Source organism: Penicillium digitatum, chromosome 1, assembly GCF_016767815.1.
Source record: "Penicillium digitatum chromosome 1, complete sequence".
Taxonomy (NCBI): Eukaryota; Fungi; Ascomycota; class Eurotiomycetes; order Eurotiales; family Aspergillaceae; genus Penicillium; species Penicillium digitatum.
The window spans coordinates 6,702,836-6,722,874 of NC_089384.1; the positions used below are offsets into that span (position 1 = coordinate 6,702,836).

The 20,039-nt window shown below is 48.5% G+C and overlaps 6 protein-coding genes across 6 annotated transcripts; 5 read left to right on the plus strand and 1 right to left on the minus strand.

Moving 5' to 3' along the window:
• Positions 1-21: 21 nt before the first annotated feature.
• Positions 22-595, plus strand: Pdw03_4662 (Major facilitator superfamily domain, general substrate transporter; the record flags this gene model as incomplete). The annotated part of the gene is made up of 2 exons (XM_066100798.1): positions 22-371; positions 427-595. 2 exons carry the CDS (start codon positions 22-24, stop codon positions 593-595), a joined length of 519 nt encoding a protein of 172 aa, XP_065956198.1.
• A 1,385-nt stretch (positions 596-1,980) lies between these two features.
• Pdw03_4663 (Glycine dehydrogenase) lies at positions 1,981-5,154 on the plus strand (the record flags this gene model as incomplete). The annotated part of the gene is made up of 1 exon (XM_014675442.1): positions 1,981-5,154. One exon carries the CDS (start codon positions 1,981-1,983, stop codon positions 5,152-5,154), a length of 3,174 nt encoding a protein of 1,057 aa, XP_014530928.1.
• A 942-nt stretch (positions 5,155-6,096) lies between these two features.
• Pdw03_4664 (Chlorohydrolase family protein) lies at positions 6,097-7,803 on the plus strand (the record flags this gene model as incomplete). The annotated part of the gene is made up of 2 exons (XM_014675441.1): positions 6,097-6,439; positions 6,512-7,803. 2 exons carry the CDS (start codon positions 6,097-6,099, stop codon positions 7,801-7,803), a joined length of 1,635 nt encoding a protein of 544 aa, XP_014530927.1.
• Positions 7,804-8,052: 249 nt separating this feature from the next.
• On the minus strand, positions 8,053-10,211 carry Pdw03_4665 (Glycoside hydrolase-type carbohydrate-binding; the record flags this gene model as incomplete). Its single annotated transcript, XM_066100799.1, has 12 exons — positions 8,053-8,082; positions 8,139-8,195; positions 8,245-8,385; positions 8,447-8,693; positions 8,748-8,969; positions 9,023-9,234; positions 9,284-9,335; positions 9,383-9,458; positions 9,508-9,577; positions 9,631-9,752; positions 9,805-9,906; positions 9,956-10,211. The coding sequence occupies 12 exons, from the start codon at positions 10,209-10,211 to the stop codon at positions 8,053-8,055; spliced, it is 1,587 nt and encodes a 528-aa protein (XP_065956199.1).
• A 3,051-nt stretch (positions 10,212-13,262) lies between these two features.
• On the plus strand, positions 13,263-14,076 carry Pdw03_4666 (NAD(P)-binding domain; the record flags this gene model as incomplete). The annotated part of the gene is made up of 2 exons (XM_014675439.1): positions 13,263-13,522; positions 13,572-14,076. 2 exons carry the CDS (start codon positions 13,263-13,265, stop codon positions 14,074-14,076), a joined length of 765 nt encoding a protein of 254 aa, XP_014530925.1.
• A 4,066-nt stretch (positions 14,077-18,142) lies between these two features.
• On the plus strand, positions 18,143-19,892 carry Pdw03_4667 (Serine peptidase, family S28, putative; the record flags this gene model as incomplete). Its single annotated transcript, XM_014675438.2, has 3 exons — positions 18,143-18,316; positions 18,376-18,590; positions 18,641-19,892. The coding sequence occupies 3 exons, from the start codon at positions 18,143-18,145 to the stop codon at positions 19,890-19,892; spliced, it is 1,641 nt and encodes a 546-aa protein (XP_014530924.2).
• Positions 19,893-20,039: the final 147 nt, after the last annotated feature.

Sequence of the window (20,039 nt, forward strand, 5' to 3'; positions counted from 1 at the left end):
GGCCTACCATCGTACAGGTAGATGGCTACACCCTGGTTAATCCTGATTGCGCTGATGACTGTTCTGCTGATGATTCGCATGAACTACTTTATCACAACGATTCGCTCGCAGTATGAATACATGCTCAGATCGATCGAGGAGGCAGATAGAACAGGTGCCTTCTTCAACGTTGCACTGCCGGTACGAGGTTTTCTCTTAACGCCCGTGATTGGGTACCTACTTGATCGTCTTAGTGTGCCAATGATGCTTGGGCTGATTGTGCTTTTCATCACGGTCATTGGTGTGCTGAAATCCATCCCGGCATTTTGGGCTGATTGTATGACCTTTCTACTCTTCGTCTTACTCCAGTCTCTCTATTACTCAGCCATGTCGTACGTTCTCTTTTCCCACTCACCACTACGTTCTACTTGCTCAACTTGGCTGTAGTAATTATACTACCAAATTCTTTGGCGTTACCACGTTTGGTCGTGTGTATGGTGCCATCGTCTGTCTCTCGAAAATACCAGATATCTCTCAGCATGGGCTTGACGCATTGACGCATCGCATCAAACATTTAATGAGAACCCAATTCCAATCCATGCTGCCTTTGCAGTAGCAGGATTAGTTAATAGAACAGCGCTTGTGATCTTTGTTTTCGTGTCGGTGAGAAAGCTGAGACAACAGGATCGAATGGATGGGGTAGAGCGCGATGGGCTTCTTTTGGGAGCAGACGAAGAAGAGGACGAATAGGATGAAAGTTACCGTCGATCGGGTTAGCAGATTTATGAAATTGAACTGATTGAACCTGAGATTGGGATTCGGTTTCGAACTTTCTAACCTCTTCAACACTTTCCATCTCTTTAAATGTCACCTTTGAGACATATACGGCAACGATGTCTATCTAGTGGCACCAGGGTTATACCAGCACTAGCTCAGGATTATCAAGGCTTTTCTACTTGGAAAATTACACTTTTGGCATTTCCGATCACGATCTAAGATTCGACGCATCAAGAGACATGGAATGTCAAAGTTCCCTTGTAAACTCATAGCTGACTCTTTGTCGGAACTCTCCCCAGATGACACTTCCTCAACCACCCGATGACAAGTCGATGTCTCCGCTTCCTGGGAGTGTTCATTACTGTTGCCGGTTCTAATACTAATATTCCAGCTTGCATGGCATCCCAGGCGAAAAATTTGAGTGGTTAGTGAACGCGTGCTGTGTCCAGTGCTACCCTTGTAGGCTTCGGAGGTCTCGGTAGTATCGTGAGTAGCTTGGTGTTCCGGGAACAGGATGCACTGGGTACCGACCGGCAATGTATGCCGCTATCGCGTAGGTCTTCCTGTGTCTCCAATTGTGCTTGTGCACTAATTGGTTCACCAAAGATTCTGATCATCTCGATGTTTCTTGCTTTGAGTCTGTGGTTCCAGATCTGCAAAAAGTAGGCGGACCGGGGAAAGCGGATCGGTGACCAAGGGCGATGCGACCTTCCGTTATACGAATTGGAGTCGGGAAAACATTCATGCCTTAGATGGGATCAACAAAGTAACGCGAAGGCAGGTATTTTCCTTTCTACAATGCTTTTCTAAATAACCCGCTTAAACTGAAGCTCAAGGAAAGCTATGAGACTACCGGGGCCTTTCCCCTTGAGGAATTTGTGTAGTAGATGTACAGCAATTTTCCCGACGGAAAACCGGCCGTCTGCTCCGTATGGAAGGCGGTCAACAGCCGAGCTGGGGCTGCTGGCAGATTGTCGCAGCTATGATTGGTCGGATAAGAGAGGTTCCATATAATTCCTTATCGCCATTTTAAGTTTCCCGACAGGTTCTCCGTCATCGGACAATCGGACAGGAAAAAGGCATGAAGCGTGGGCAATAAATATTATTTTTCTACAGTTCGGGCACTTTTGTCTTCTTCATTCTCCTAACTCATTGATTTACTGACTTACTTGTGGATGTGTTGAGTGCTTTCCATAAAAGCCCTCATTATCCTCCGGTCTCAGTATGGCGGCATCACTGTTTGCCCTTCGCGGCGGCCGCCAGCTTGCTCTGCGGTCGCGTGTTCGCGTGCCCACAATTGCCCGAGCTTCATTTTCACCATTGAATACTCGGAGAGCATTGAACACCTCGCAGCCTGTGACCCGTCGTGGGGTCTATACTAGCTCTGTCTCCGACCATGGAGATCCCCACCCCCAGGATATCTTCCAGCCTCTCGATACCTTCCCCCGCCGCCACATTGGCCCCTCTCCGGACGCCGCAGCAGAAATGCTTGCCATGCTCGACCCGCCAGTGGCATCCTTAGATGACTTCGTGAAGCAGGTCTTGCCCGAGGACATTCTCTCCAAGAAGGACCTTAAAGTCTCCGAGCCCCACGCCGATATCAGCCTGTACCGCTCCAGTGTGCAGGGTGGCTTGGGTGAAACTGATATGCTCAAGCTGCTGGACACCTACCGGAAGCAGATTGATATCTCCGGTAAGACTTACATCGGAACCGGCTACTACCCCACTATTGTGCCCCCCGTCATCCAGCGCAATGTTCTCGAGAACCCTGCCTGGTACACCAGCTATACACCCTACCAGCCCGAGATCAGCCAGGGCCGTCTGGAGTCTTTGCTGAACTTTCAGACCCTGACAGCTGATCTGACTGGTCTGCCTTTCGCCAATGCCTCGGTTCTGGACGAGGCTACCGCCGCCGCCGAGGCCATGACCATGTCATTCGCCACTATGCCCACTTCCAAGCAGAAGAAGGCCGATAAGTCCTTCGTTGTGTCACACCTCTGCCACCCCCAGACTATTGCGGTGATGCGGTCCCGCGCCGAGGGATTCGGAATCAACCTCGTGATCGGAGATATTTTGGCTGATGACTTCAAGATTGTGAAGGACCAGAAAGATCACCTGATCGGGGTCCTTGCCCAGTACCCCGATACCGAGGGAGGTATCTACGACTTCCAGGCTCTGAGTGACTCGATCCACGGCCAGGGTGGTACATTCAGCGTGGCCACTGACCTGCTGGCCTTGACCGTTTTGAAGGCACCCGGCGAGTTTGGCGCTGATATTGCCTTTGGAAGTGCCCAGCGTCTGGGTGTTCCGATGGGCTTCGGCGGTCCCCACGCTGCATTCTTCGCTTGTGCAGACAAGTATAAGCGCAAGGTCCCTGGTCGTGTCGTTGGTGTGTCCAAGGACCGCCTCGGAAACCGGGCTCTGCGTCTGGCTCTGCAGACTCGCGAGCAACACATTCGCCGCGAGAAGGCTACCAGCAACATTTGCACTGCTCAGGCTCTGCTTGCCAACATGACTGCCATGTATGCTATCTACCACGGCCCTGTTGGCCTCAAGTCAATTGCTCAGCGTATCATGTCCATGACTTCACTACTGCGCGAGAAGCTTGTCAGCATGGGCTATGATGTCCCAGTCCGCTCGAACAGCATTGACGGTGGCGTTTTGTTTGATACTCTGGCTATTGAACTGTCAAGTGCCGCGGAGGCTGATGCCATCATGGCCGAGGCTCGCGCTGCCTCTGTTTTCCTCCGCCGTCTTGGCGGAAACAAGGTGGGTCTCTCCCTGGACGAGACTGTTGGCCGGGATGAGGTGAAGGGCATTCTAAATGTGTTTGCCGCTCACAAGTCTGTCTCTCTTGTCGAGGTTGATGGCACTCTTGGGCTCACTACTGTCCCCGCCAGCCTGGAGCGTACCTCCTCTTACCTGACTCACCCTGTCTTTAACACTTACCACTCCGAAACTGAGATGCTCCGGTACATCCACCACCTTGAATCAAAGGATCTGTCCCTGGCTCACTCTATGATTCCCCTCGGATCTTGCACCATGAAGCTCAACGCTACCACGGAAATGATCCCTATTTCCTGGCCGGAGTTCTCCCAGATTCACCCCTTTATGCCTGCCGAGAATGCTAAGGGCTACACAAAGATGATTGACGATCTGGAGCAGCAGCTGGCCGATATCACTGGCATGGCAGAGGTTACTGTGCAGCCCAACTCGGGTGCCCAGGGTGAGTTCGCCGGCCTTCGTGTCATCAAGAAGTACTTTGAGGCGAAGGGTGATGCCAAGCGCAACCTGTGCTTGATCCCTGTCTCTGCTCACGGTACCAATCCGGCTAGTGCTGCCATGGCTGGTATGCGTGTTGTGACTGTTAAGTGTGACACCAAGACGGGTAATCTCGACCTGGAGGACCTCAAGGCCAAGTGCGAAAAGCACAAGGACGAGTTGGCCGCGTTCATGATTACCTACCCCAGCACATTCGGTGTGTTTGAGCCCGGTGCCAAGGAAGCCTGCCGCCTGGTGCACCAGCACGGTGGCCAGGTCTACATGGACGGTGCTAACATGAACGCCCAAATCGGTCTCTGCTCTCCGGGCGAGATTGGTGCCGACGTGTGCCACCTGAACCTCCACAAGACCTTCTGTATCCCCCACGGTGGCGGTGGTCCCGGTGTCGGACCCATTGGTGTCGGCGAACACCTGCGTCCCTTCTTGCCCTCGCATCCTACCAGTGAATACCTGCAGTCGAAGCGTGGCGATACCTCCTCCCCTCCCATCTCCGCTGCTCCCTGGGGCAGTGCTAGTATCTTGCCTATCACCTTTAACTATATCAACATGATGGGCGACCGCGGTCTGACCCACGCTACCAAAATCACTCTTCTCAACGCAAACTACATCCTCTCCCGTTTGAAGCCCTACTACTCGATCCTGTACACCAACGACCACGGCCGCTGCGCACACGAGTTCATCATTGACTTGCGCTCCTTCAAGGAAACCTGCGGTGTCGAGGCCATCGATGTCGCCAAGCGTCTTCAGGACTACGGCTTCCACGCCCCGACCATGTCCTGGCCCGTCTCCAACACTCTCATGATCGAGCCCACCGAGTCTGAGAACAAGGCCGAGCTCGACCGCTTCTGCGATGCCTTGATCTCCATCCGCCAGGAGATCAGCGAGGTCGAGTCAGGTGCCCAGCCTCGCGAGGGTAATGTGCTGAAGATGTCCCCTCACACGCAGCGCGACCTGCTTGTCTCTGAGTGGGATCGTCCTTACACTCGCGAGCAGGCTGCTTACCCGTTGCCTTTGCTTTTGGAAAAGAAATTTTGGCCTACCGTGACTCGTGTCGATGACGCCTTTGGTGATCAGAACTTGTTCTGCACTTGCGGGCCTGTTGAGGATAGCGAATAGAGACAGATCTATCGAGATCTATGATACCCATGCTGCGCTGATTGCTTTTTGTTATTTTCTTTGGGGGCTCAGTCTTCTAGTGCCCGCCTCTTCTCTCTGTATACATTCAACATTTCCTATTTTTGATGACGGTGGAAAAAGACTATCTGCAGACTACGTCCTTACGCGGGCGAGATTGATTCAACATGATCATCCAGTATTCATGGATACCAAGCATAATACAATTCAAAGAATCAAGAGTTTTCTAGACGTTCAAGTCTTTTCCAGTTCGAGACTACATCTAAAAAGTGAAATAGCAAGAACTAACAATCGAAATCGACACTGGCTTCTTGTGTATATACTGGACTGTACTTGCGGCTTTCGAAGGCCTTATCGGGGCTCTGTTACCTTACAAAACTGTCCTGTGCTAAATTACCCTATCGAAATTCAACTCACCCGCTCCAAATACTGTATCCCACCTGTATTACCATCGGAGACGGCCGACCCCGCCCCCCATTATGGCCCTAATCATCCAGCCAACCCGCTTCAATCCACTCTACTCTATCAATTCAGGTCTCAAATGTCCCGAAGAAACTCTGAAGGACATTCGAATCAAGCAGGAACAAGCTTGAAATTCTCTACTGTACGGACCCCACTGTTTAATAGGCAATAGTTCCTATCTATGCCTCTCGCTTGGCAACAAGTAGTGAGCAGAATCAACGAGAAGACAGATATATGAATGTGTCTGACCTTCTTTTCTCCTCTGGTTGATTTTGAGTTAATACTTCGATCTTTTTCTTTCCACTGTGGAGGCTGACATACATTTGTCGTCTATAAATATCCGCCGATTCTTCTGATCTAGTTGCTTTCTAGAGAGTGGCGCATGCACTGCAGACATTCATCCTCAACTTTATCCTATCTACATCAATCATTGGCCCCTTTTTAATTTTTCTTGCCGGAAAGATGGGCTCTATTACCAGTGACATGGGCTCGCCAACGGATTATGCGTTTACTGTCTACCGCGGCACATTCATTCAATCAATTCTGCCAGACTCGGGGTCCAAACCTGAATTATCTCGCAACCAAGGCGCATTATGGGTCTGCGCTGTCGATGGCCGGATTCGAGGTTGGGACTGGCATGGCAATGATGAGATTGCGTTCGCTGAATTGATGAGTCGGAGTGGGTGGGTAGATATCGATACCATTGAGGCCCAGGGGCAAGTCAGTGGTCATGGTTCGAACATCAAAGTAAGGATTGTTACCGCAAACGAGGAAAAAAACGAGTTCTTCTTCCCCGGTTTTATTGGTATGCATTAAATTCCAAAGTCCAACCAAGTCCCAGAGCCCAAGTATCGATACGAACTGAACATCAACCCAGACACCCACATCCATGCCCCGCAATACCCAAACGCGGGCCTTTTTGGCTCATCAACGCTTCTAGACTGGTTAGAGACCTACACATTCCCAGTAGAGTCACGGTTCGGGTCCGCACCAGACCCAAGAACAGGCCACCAAACCAAAACCGATCCCCAAGAAACACCCCTCTTAGCCCAGAAAATCTACGACCAAGTCATCTCTCGCACTCTATCCCACGGCACAACTTGCGCCTCATACTACGCAACAAACCACATCCCAGCAACCAACGCCCTCTCATCCCTCTGCCACACCCGCGGCCAACGCGCCTTCGTCGGCCGCGCATGCATGGATAATACAGACTTCTGCGTAGACTACTACCGCGACTTCAGCGCCGATGACTCCGTCGTCGCAACTCGCCAGACAATCGAGTATATCCACACCCTGGACCCAGAAGGAAAGCTCGTGAAGCCGATCATCACACCGCGCTTTGCGCCCTCATGCACGAGACCCGCACTACAGAGCCTGGGCGAACTGGCAGCAAGCTATTCACCCCCACTGCATATCCAGACACATATCTCGGAGAACATGAGCGAGCTCGCGCTCGTTAAAGAGCTCTTCCCCGAGGCAGACAGTTACGCCGCTGTTTATGATAAATACAACCTGCTGACGCCGCGCACGATCCTCGCGCATGCGGTGCATCTATCGGCGGATGAGCGCGCTCTGATCCGCGCACGCGAGGCGAAGATCTCCCACTGTCCGGCGTCGAACTCGGCGCTGGGGTCCGGGATTTGTCCTGTAAGGACGCTGCTCGATGAGGGGATTACGGTTGGGCTTGGAACAGATGTTAGTGGAGGGTATAGTCCTAGTATTCTTGAGGCGGCGCGACAGGCTTGTCTTGCTTCGCGGTTATTGGGTCAATCGGCTGCGTGGCAGAGGGATCATATGAAAGGTGTGAATGGGGGTGGGTCGGATGGATGGGAGAAATTATCTGCTGAGGAAAGTCTTTATCTTGCTACGCGTGGTGGAGCGGCAGTCGTTGATATGGCAAGTGATCTCGGGGGGTTTGACATGGGGATGTTGTGGGATGTGCAGTTGATTCGGCTTGGCGGGGTCAAGTTGACAGGGAAGAGCCCGTTAGATGGTGTTCCTGGTGATGGGAGTGCGGATCTTGTCAAGAATGGTCCTGTGGGGAATGTTGATCTGTTTGGGACGGAGAGTTGGGAGGAGAAGATTCAGAAATGGCTTTGGGGTGGCGATGATCGGAATGTGAAGGCTGTCTGGGTTGGGGGGAGATTGGTCCATTCAAGGGCTTGAGTGGTAGACTACGATCTTCTTTGGATTTTTTTTTTAAGAATTAGATTTCCTATCAACACGTGATACTTCTTAAATTCTAGTCTATTATTATGACATCTAGTTACTATTCGGCGTTTATACTTGGCCTTTTAAGGGTATAGATACTATAGGAAGTTTTCAGGCAAGAGACGATGATTTGCATTCTGGTTATCTCGAAAAGGGTAAAAAAAAGAGACTAATCTTTAAATCTCAACTGTAGGCCTGAAGCATTTACTGGAAGAGCTCTACGCAATCAAAGATCTATTAGGATAGTTAGGCTTCCATTAAAAAGACGAGATGATCAGAAAAGCACTCACAAAGTTTGGACTCAAGTAAGTATCTCCAGAGCTACCAGAAGCAACGCTGATGGTGATCTAAGCCGTATTAACACCATATCATCTGAATAAGCTCAAAATCCCTTACAGTGTTAGACCCAGCGACGATAGTTCCTGCCGGGATCGAGATGTCGTAAACCTCGCCAAATCCTCTATACGCGCCGCGAGTCACGCCACGGGACTTGAGGTTAGTTGGAGCAGAAGGAATGGGACCAGAATAGCTGTTGACCTATCTAAAGTGTCAGATACATGCCAAGGCGTTGAAGTTGGAGAATATGGCTTAAACAAACGTTAACCTGAGGCCGCCCAGAAGCAAATGAAAGTGTTGTGCCAATTCTCAGAGTTGAAGCTCCGGTTTGCGAAGAGGATGCTGTGAACTTGATTATCATAGGTGAATTCGCCGATTTGAAGAGAGCCATGGGGAAATCAGAAACTAGAGAGGTGCCGACTGTATAGGTGCCCGGGGACCAAGAAGACATGCGGGTGTCGGAGGGATGCATGCGGAGCTGGTAGGCTGCATTTCGGAAGCCGTTTGGTCTGTAAGGCAGTCAATATCATAGAGGTTATGCGGATTAAAATCAATAAACCTACGTTCCATCCCAGTCTCCAATCTTGAAGACTGTTGTTCCGGTTTTCACAGACCCGGATATGCTCTTCGACGTGGTTGATCCGGCAGTAACAGTCACAGAAGAGGTAGCAACGACATATTCGCCCTGATAGTAGATCATAGTGTAGGTGCCGGGCTTCATGGCAGGGGAGGTGAAAACTCCGGAAGACGAAGTGTAGGTCCAGTACTGTGCGACGTCGTTTTTCCTATCCTGAATTAGATTATGGACACATCACGGTATGAGCTGTATTGAACCTACCAGTGAATCACCCATTTGAAAGTCGAGTCAGCCCCAGATGCAGTACCGTTAACATAGCCTCGAGCAGATGTGGCGACGTATCCTTTGATATCGAGATCGGCAAAGAACGATGTGTCAAGGGTGGAACTGGGGGTTCCGTTCAGGCTGAAGGTCATCGAGTACGGGCCATGCAGGCCCTGGCGGTAGCTCTCAGTCTGAACATGTCCGGAGTTCTTTACAAAGTAAGAAGCCGTTCTTAGGTGAGCTACAGTGGTCACATACCATATACCAGTATAGGCCAGTGTAAGAGCCGACATTGTTGGTGTTTATATCTCTAGTGTATTTTAGCCTGGATCAGGTCATGTCGGCCAGGGAGCTTACCGATGGAACGGTCCACCAGAAGATGTTTCGTATTGGTTCAAGATCATGCACACGCGGTGTGCACTTCCAGAAACACCTGTTTGTGTTATTGCGAGTCACTTAAAACTAGTTAGAGGTGTTCTTACAGTGGATTTTGTCATCAATAAACCGTTGGCTAGAGTAGAACTTGCTTCGTGTTTCTCCGTTAACCAAGAACTGATGCATGTTAGCTTTTTGCGTTGAAAAAAAACGCTTCACCGGAACCGTACCACATCCGCTCCCTCAATAACAGTACCACCTCCAATGTTGGACACATCGCCAAATGGCTCTTCGTTGGGAAGCAGGTCGGCATTAAGGCGGGCGATGTATCGAAGTTCTCCAATACTGGGCTCTGAAGAAGATGATCAGTATAGATGTTACAATTGAGCACCAAGGGCACTAACCTGCAATTGTGTAAGTTGCCATGTGGATAATGGAATCTCCCTTGTGGACAACATAGTAATGTGTCAAGGTGGACGTTTCGCAGGTCACCTTGATGTAGTCGCCTATATTGATCAGGAAACTTTTCCATGGAGATCTGGTTTCTCAACTCACCACTCTCGGTCGCCGAAACAGTTGCGCTACCAAGACCTGATCCGATATGAGAACCAGTTGACTTGTATTGAAGCTCGGATCCGAAGTGGTTGATAGATGTTATGTCACAATTTGTCCGGCTGACAGTAAAAACAAGGTCGTTTGCTGAGCCAGCATCGATTACATAGGAGTCAGAGCTAGTAGTGATTCCAAAGGCCGCAGATGCCTGCTTGGCCAAAAAACCTATCGATGCAATGGCCAAGGACTTGAAAAACATCTTGCTCGACGAATATTGCAGAGAAACTTGCTGTCACATAAAATACGTTGGAGAGCAGACAAGCAGCATAAAACACAAGAGAGTTCATTGATTTCTTCATGCTTAAATGCTGCATAGTAGAAGGTGGAGAACAGCTGGCTGAAGCTCCGTCTCTAAAAAGTGCTCCGTGGATTTGCACATAGTTCCACCAATGAGGCTTCTGCCTCTTGGTGGCTGGATGATTTCCGTTCCAGGGATGGAAGGCTGCATATTCGACGTAAAGCTCGCTAGTTAAAAAATGACATAGGGCCAGCTTCTATGAGGAGTGTAAAGTCACCGGACCGTATTCGCCTTGTGTGGTGGGACCTCCGAAGTATTGGGCGGAAATTTGTACCCCTTAATACCGCCTTGCATATTCTGCCAGTTCTACTAGCTGACAACAAGCACATGACTAAGCATGGAGATGCCAATGGTTATTCAATAGGCAGGCGGTACATTAAGTAGGCGGTATCGGTAGAGTGGCAAATCGGGGTACGAGACCGCGCCAAATACTTCGGAGGTCACTATAGCCTTGCCGAGTGCAACTCCGTGTGGGGTGATGACTGTTTGATCACCACGGAGCCCCCCGCAGTAAAAGAGGAGTCTGACTTTTGAAAAAAATAATCATCGGTTGGATCTTTTAATCGAAATAGGAAAAATTCCTGATCATTTTAACCTGACGGAAAAGAATCCTTCCCGATTCCACAGTGCCTTGTCCCGATAGGCCGAGAGAGCTATTGCACATTCTCTTGGAGATGACTAGCATGTTCCATAGGCAAAATTTCCAGAAAAAAGAGAAAAAGTAGTTTTATGGAAATTCTTTTATTGCTCTTAAGATTACGTAGATGTCACTGTTTTTGACCCGGCGAAAGCAAGCATATCCCGAAAGTTAGTCAACTAGTTGGCTATCCGGTCCACATATAGTTCCTTGTTTGCTCTTCGGTTCTATAAACTGAGATTCACCCAGAGATCAAGAAGATGAATGAACCATTGAAAGTTGGAAAAATCAACAAACATGGCATTCCACAGAATCACCATATATTCGAGAAACAAAGATGTTAAAATGAATCCTCGCCTTCACATACGCAGTCAATGAAGGAAGCAGCCTGAGATCCTGAGATATTGAGTCAGACAAGATAGACTGTGACCAGAAAATGGACCAGCATATTGAGAGCCACACAACCAAACAACCACAGTCCGCTGATTTCGAACCAAATATGTGCATTGCATGTTAGAAAGAGATTACCTAGGCAGAAGAGTAGATCAGCCAGGTAGGACAAACACACTTGCAAGCACGGCTGGTGGACTCGTAAGTTGATGTTTTGGAACAAAAGCTCTGGGAAAGAGCCTACCAAATCTTTTTTCCAAGCGCATTTCTGCTAATGAGGAGCGCAGCCTTATGGAAACTGCCCACAGGCGGTGCCCGGGACAATTGGTTTTCGCCCATCCTTGATACAGGCAATGATATCAGCTGTGGGGACATCGGGAATTGTGGCCGCTAAAACCATGCTGCATAGAGCGAGGATGCTGCCAAGTTGGATGTACTTCATCGTGGGTAGAAGAAAAGTAGGTTGAGGCGTGATCGTTCCAACATAGCTGCAGTTCATTTTTATTTATATTCCCAAGGGAGGCGATATTGATGACATGTCGTAAAAAATACCGTAAGGAGGTTTCTTTAGGAGGTCTCTTATTTTGATAAGAAGAATTATCTATTGGACTACTTTCACAGGTCGAGATCAGCGTTTTGTGAGCCCTGAGCTCCGCAAGAACATGGGGTTGATTGGGTAAAGAAAAAATCCAAAATTATGGCATATGGTGTCAATAAAGAACAATACCACAACGTTGAGCGAAAAGCCAGCACTTATCCTTGAAATGCCATTGAACCTTTTCAACACCTTCCTGCCAAAAATGGGGCTCAATAGACTTAGCTGATAGATGCGGTGTTGAAAGTGTTTATCACATGGCTTGGTTTGCTTATCCTACTTCCCCATCGAGTCATGATCGCTCTGATGTCCTGTTATGATTAAGGAATAAATCCTTATTTCTTTTTAATTGGCGGAGCTCATTTTCACCATGGTTGACGGATCTTCTTTTCGAAAATTGTGGTCTAATGTAAGCTTGTTTCAGTTTCATGTCCTGTACTCCTTACAACTTGAAAGAAAAAAGGACCGTTCATGAGGCCTTGTATTTTTGGTCCTCTTCTTTCACGCCATTGTTATTGCATTTTTTAACCCTCTTTTTAAAACATTCTTGCATGCATTTTTGGATACCCCGGTGCATATCATTGAATCTATTGGTTCTAGTGCTTCCAGGAAGCGTGATAGAAGGCGGCCAGCAGTGCCAATGGCATAGCTAGGGTTATAACTCTACTAGAAGGCACGATTTGATAGAGTTAAAGAGGAAGGTCCGAGGAAGGAAGCAAAAAATTCGGAGGCGTACTTGCCTTCGCATTTCACTTTATCAACCAAGAACCTCTAGAGGCAACTTGAAGCATTGAATTTTCCAGTTTGGGGCTAGCAAATGCAAGAGGAGTATAGTAATTCTTTGTTTGATATTCACCTCAGACCTGGGGTACTTACCCTTAGATCTCTCAAACACTGCCGACTTCTCGAAAGATCAGTTAGTGTCTAAGCCGGCCTTCAATGCCTGCATTTTCTACTTTTAGGTGTGGTGATTGGGTTGCGGCTTTGTGGGCTCAAGGTGCAATTACAGTGAGATGCTGAGCTAATGGTAATCCATGGTAAGCCTCATCCCAATGGGGCCGAGGTATGGTATGCAGTCATGGTTGTATTCAATCAACACCTGCAAATTTTTCAACCCCCACTTAAACTCTCCATGCTAACCGAATATAGTTAGTACGCTGTCAGCATCGGCCGCCTATACATGGGCACCAGCAAGGGTTGCTCTGTCACGGACTTCAGCGTTCGGAACCGATTAAACCGATTAGAGGTATATAATCGATATTCGTCCTCCAAGTCTCTCTTTTCACCTATAATCTTTACAGCAGTTCAAACACTTTCAACAATTTCCGAAATGCATCTTATCCTCACAGGGGCAACAGGGCTAGTCGGGTCTTCAGTGCTCGACGCCATGCTCAAAAACGCAGCAGTGTCCAAGATCTCAATCCTGAGCCGAAGCCCAGTGCGAATGGCAGAGGATGCAAAAGACCCACGTGTTCACGTCATCACCCACACAGACTTTGAATCATACAAGCCAGAGCTACTCGAGCAACTGAAAGATGCGGATGGATGTGTTTGGGCCCTAGGGACAAGCCAAACCAATGTCACCAAGGAGTATGAGAGATTCCTTTGTTGCAGAGAGATTAGATCTAACAAGCATTAGGCATTACGTCAAAATAACCAAGGATTATACCCTGGCGGCTGCCAATGCGTTTTCCACAATCCAACCCTCAGATCATCCCTTCCGATTTATCCATGTATCTGGGGAAGGGGCCACCCAGACTCCCGGGCGATTCTCACCGATCTTTGCGAGAGTAAAGGGCGAGACTGAAACCCTTCTCGGAACGCTGTCAGAGCTAAAGCCAACATTTCGGGTCGATAGCGTGAGGCCTGCATTCGTTGATTCGGCAACGCACGGTGCCATCAAACCGTATATTCCATCTGCAGCAGTGACTGGAATTGTCTCAAATCTTGGAATGGCTTTGCTTGCCCCAGGTGTAAGGTATCTCATGAAGTCAATGCATTCTCCAACGGAGCACCTTGGGTCATTCTTGACGGAAATGGCGATGGGACGCTATGAAGCAAAATTGCAGGGCCCCGGGACATTCAGACTGGGAGGAGGTTACATCGTTGAGAACGCTGGTATGCGGAGAATTTTGGGGCTGTGAGCTTACAGCAAAAGGGATCGACCTGTAATTGTAAACAAGTTTAATAACTGTCCTTCTTTGTCAATACTCGCCCCGAATGATCTAGAAAATGCAGATTTTCCAGTGGGAGGTTTCGCCTATTATAAGGAAGAAAACTTTCTTAGGGAACAGAAATGCTTAGATTCCAAATTTTTGGGTTGAAATTGGAATTGCAAGGAGAATGAACACAAACTGAACCTACTGTGCATCGTATAAATCAAATGCGAGAGACAGCAGGATAACTTACCTGCCATCGGCGTCATGGGAAAATTTTCGTATCTATACCAAATGACAGAGATCTATGGTTTCAACAATGTATGGAACTACCAATAGATGTGGCATGAGAATTCTCTGAGCTCTCTAACTAACTAAAATGATAAATTCCGCCCCTTTCAACAGTCTGAATTAGTGATAAAATCATCTGAGAAAGTGAAGGAATTAATAGTTCTTATAGCTCCAAACAGCTCTAAAAACTAGGGGGTATGTCGAAACTAAGGGTGTAACCTATAGTTAAAACAGTGTAAAATCCCCAAAGACACTTAGACCACTATAATTGTTTCGCAAACATGAATTGTATATGACGTTTAGTCAGCTTCATCCGCACAGATTATTAAAAAGCGGATTTGATCATTCTAGTTAGTTAGAGAGCTCAGAGAATTTTCATGCCACATCTATTGGTAGTCCCATACATTGTTGAAACCATAGATCTCTGTCAGATTAGTAATGAAATGGGTAAGGAGGATGAATTCTTGGCGGCAGGGGCCTTAGGCACATAACCCTACCGAGCGATCAAGGGGGGCCCCCTGGTGTTAGTAGTCACTGCGAACACACCCCTGCAAACCTTCTCAGGAGCAGCTTTCTCTTTCTACACGAAGAAGTATTTTCCATGGTACACAAAATTAGGATGTACATTTTTCCGTCGGGCAGGAAAACTATATCTTCCAGAGTCCCGTACAAGCTTGCATAAAGGCCGCCTTGCAATACCAACTACCCAAATCACCATTTACATGTCCAAGCTCGAACACCCTTTTGAGACTCTTCGCCTTTTGCATGAAGACCTAACCTACTCCGCAGCAAAGAACCGAGAAACGAACGTTATCCATGAGCTGAGCTACTGGGAGCAAGAACGGAAGTTCTTGTCATATCGATATTACAATCGACACTCCATTAGCTCCATTGTTGCTCAGCATGTCGACTCAACAGCAGAGGATTGCCACGTAGCTAATCCGGCAGACTGGCTTTGTGGAAGCTTTAACATTTGCATTAGAGTCGACGTTCGGCGTGGGGCACGACCGAGTAAACAAGTTCTAATGCGATTCCCTTTGCCATATCGAGTTGGAGAGCAAATCCTCCCCGAGAACTCCGATGATAAGATACTTTGCGAAACAGGCACGTATGCGTGGCTTCAGGCGAATTGCGCGGATATACCGATCCCACAATTACATGGATTTGGATAAGGCACAGGCCGAACAGTACGTCTATACAAACAAAGTACACGCGATCCTTCTGGCTAATCAGATTTAGTTTACCCATCTAGAAAATCTGTTTTTCCTATCGCGTTTAGTTGATCAATTTCGTCGTTGGGCTCTACAACGCCTCGGCTACATAGTAACATCTCAAAATGTTTATTTTCCCACAGCGCCTACCCTCAGCGTAGGCTACATTTTGATTGATTGTATTCAGCCATCTCAAGGCAAAATGCTTTCTGAAACCTAGGAACATGGTCGTCATGACGCTCACTTGCGGATGAATCTTTTCCGTGGCCTTTCTCGGGCACTAGTCCAGCTGTCTCATTTCCCATTACCATGGATTGGTTCATTTGTCTTGGACGAAAAAGGATACCTAAGACTTAAGAATAGGCCACTCTCCCTTCAAATTCATCAACCAGAGAATGAAGGAATTCCGGTTGATATGCCACGGCATACCAGATATGAGTCAACGTTTTCTTATTTACATGACGTTTTCGCATTGTACGCGAGTCGGCTACGCCATCAACCTAATGCTGTAGCCCATTTGGAAGACGGGGCGCTATCGTTCTTTTGCTCGTCCTTGTGCTTCCCCGCATCCTTTCCATTCCCCTCTTCCTGCTCAGCCTTGAATTTCTGCATGGCTTTTCCCAGATTTTTGATCACACTCTTGCCTCATTCTGCCTGGGCAGCTTTTCCAGAGGATGTGAGTTGGTTGCGCCGCCGCAACCCCTCGGGCATCGCCAATGGTCAACACTAGGTCCCATACGATCCTCAGATCTCTCAATAGCCTTTATTTCTGCTCACTCCATCCTCCGTGTTATGATGCTGAGAGCTTCAAGTACCCAGTCCATGCGTGATAGCGCGTAGCAGCTAAATGCTCGTCGACACGAGAAACAGTTTTATGGGTGTGGATGGATAGATATCTATAGGTGGAAGGTGGGCCGAAAGGCCTCGTTTCACCTTCCGTGTTTGGACGATTTATACTCTTCCTTTCTTCCTCTCGCAACAGTGTGATTCCAGTGTGTCTTATCTCAGATCGGTTTTCCGAGAATATGTTGTAGTGCTGTGTTCAGAATTGGGTATAATAATACTACATACCAGTGTGTCTATCTTGCCTGTATTGCCGTGTGAGATGTCCACAAGATGTGAAGTGGTGGACTGTTGTGCAACCTCGCACAAAATCGAGAGAATAATGTGATAGATTTAGATTGATATTAATCTTTCGAATGTTGAAGTTTGGGAGCGTTTTAAAAATAGAAAATTAAGTTGTTATCTAGACAACCTCGCGTCTATGTATTGGTACCTATGCCCCCGGTAGTCTCACCATGATAGCATCACCACACAAGATCTATCATTGCAACATTGTCTCCACAACCATTCCCCTTCTTGCTCCTTTTGTATTTTGACGACACGCCCGTTCCCTCGTGTCACATGATTCCTTGAAGGGGGAAAAGAAAAGAGATAGCAGAGGGACCCGTTCCCGGAATTCCGTGAAGAAGAAAACCGCGTGGTACAATCGTCCCATGTCAATTCAAGCCACAATGAACTATGTGTGGAGTATGTCTTTACGGTGTGCGCAAATTTGGGGGAGAGAGAGAGGGTTCCCATCTGGCGTGAACATTCCAGATCAACATTCCACAATTCCCACCGTTTCCAGACCTGAAGATCCCGAGACATGATAATGACATAAATTGAGTCGGTAGAGAGACGGGGAAACTATAATGACAACAAAAACAATTACCACATAACAATACTAAGCTCCGGCCATTATTCGGAGTCCGGTTGACCGTTGCTTCTCTCACTGACCAATGATCAGCCTCAATTTCACACCCGGTTTCGGGATCCACCCCCAGTACGGGGAAAGGACCTCGCGTGGTGCCTGTTTTTGGGGTAAAACCAGATGCGGAAGTGTGTTGCTCAGTCTTAGACAAGGAGATCAAATCATGGAAATTGATTTAACATCCATGATCTCAGTTTTCCGTCGCTGAATCTGTCGACGATTGCAGATTTACCGAATCAGGAAATGATTGTCAACCTGAGCGGGGGGGGGAGCACGGAGGATGTACGGAGTGCTCCGTACTATACGGAGTACACTAATGCAATGCACATTAGACTGAAAAAAAAAACCTCGATAGCCATGAAAGAAGTGAGGGGTAGTGGTGGCCATTCTTTAATTAATTCGAGACATACGACTTATGCTGACCAGGTTACATTTTGAGCTCAGAAACTAGACTCTGCAACCTCTCGTGGTTATACAGTCACAGCTGGCCGCAATGGTCATGTCTCGGGCCTGTGTCCACTCGGCGTTGATCCTATCGGGTGTCCCCGTTCTAGACAAACGCAAGCATATTGTTCTTATCGTATTGTTCTCGGGCAAAAAGCCTAATGTGCCTTAATTTGTCTTATCATTTCCTCAGTGCTCCATAGTCCGTAGCCATCTCCGTATATATTCCGTGAGGGACCCAGCAGTGGAGGGGGAAAAAAAAGCGCCATTGCATTCGCGAGTGGCTTGGTTTGTGAAGGACAACTGAGGCACTGCCAATATGCATTTTTCTACGATGGTTCGGGGGAGTGCCGTCATGGCTGCGCTGTCTGGCACAGCTGTGGGAATGGTAACATCACCATTCAAGCGCGACCTGAAGCTGTCAGCTGAGCTGGGGATTCATCCGGATACTCTGCTCAGTCAAAAAACTACGGTACATGCTATTGCCAACTCCCAGCTGGATTCGATTATTAAGGCAGAGTATGTTTCGGTATGTATCGAAATTTCCCGGCGGTGTTGAAGACAGAGAGAAATGCTGACGATTGGTAGCTACCCATTGATCACAGCAACTCTTCGGTTGGTTATTACCAAAATCGATACTGGGTATCCGAGGATAATTACAAGGAGGGCGGACCCGTCTTCGTGTATGACGTTGGTGAAGCATCGGCTGAATCGTCGGCTCAAGCTTACCTGGGCAATTCGACGACGTTCTTTTATCAGATGGTTCAAGAGTTCGGTGGAATTGGTATCGTTTGGGAGCACCGGTTTGTGTCCGCTTCCTAGTGGAAGCCTGATCTCAATTAACGCAAAGTAGATACTATGGAGATTCTCTTCCCTACAACGTCAGCCTGCACATGCAGCCCGAGCATCTCCTGTACCTGAACAACGAACAGGCTCTGGCCGACATCCCCTTCTTTGCGGCCAACTTCACCCGCAGAAACTACAGTGATGTGGACCTGACCCCAGGCGGAACACCGTGGGTCATGGTTGGAGGCTCGTACTCGGGCATGCGATCTGCGTTCACCCGTCATTTGTATCCCGAGACAATTTACGCTTCCTACGCTTCCTCTGCCCCCGTGGAAGCACGGATTGACATGAGCGTCTACTTCGATCAAGTTTACGACGGCCTGGTGGCATATGGGCACTTGAACTGCACTCGAGACGTCCAGGCCGCACTGGAGTACGTCGATGAGCAGCTCTCCAAAAGCACATCGTCCGCAGCGGCCATCAAGAAGGCATTCTTTGGCGAAGGCGCCGACAATAACAGCAACGGCGATTTCACCGCCGCACTCGCCATTGTTTACAACTATTTCCAGTCTTATGGTATGGGCGGTGGTGTGGGCAGTCTGGAGTCCTTCTGTGCGCACATGGAAACCGACCCGAAGACCAACCAGACGGCGCCCCCACAAGGATTTGCCGATAGCCGGGGCAAGCAGTATGCCGCGGAGCGCTATGCATCATGGCCGGCTTTCACGGAGCTGGTCAACATGAACTTGGATACCAACTGCAAGAAACTTGAAACCAGCGAGGCGCTCACTTGCGATCTGTCGCAGCCATCTAGCGACCCGGATACCATCAGCTGGACGTGGCAGTACTGCACCCAATGGGGATTCTTCCAGACCAACAACTTCGGACATCGCTCGCTGCTGTCCAAATACCAGACCCTCGAGTACGCACAGGAATACTGCAACAGAGCCTTCCCGGAGGCTATCAAGAAGGGTCTCTTCCCCAAACACCCATTGGTGGATGAGGCCAATGCGGAGACCGGCGGATGGACTATTCGCCCGTCCAACGTTTACTGGAGTGGCGGCCAATTTGATCCCTGGCGTACTTTGTCTCCCCTCGCGAAGGGCACTCCGCTGGCCCCGCAGGGAGTGTCTATCACAACCGAGATCCCGAAGTGCAATGTGGAGACGGAGGAAAACACAATTTTCGGATACATCATGAAAAATGCGGAGCACTGCTTTGATTTCCGCACGACCTTCGTGCCTGGAGCGATTTCCCGGGAGTTCTTCTACACGGCTTTGACGGAGTGGCTCAGATGTTTCAAAGCCAAGACTCGCTAATCTTTGCATAATCTTGGAACTTTCGAGAGATTGACGTGGATTCCTATGATTTGCCCATAGTTGTGCCCTATTCCCCCATTTTATAACATCCTATGATCGGACATTTTCTAACGCGGGGCTCTACCGATGCCATGAACATACTATATA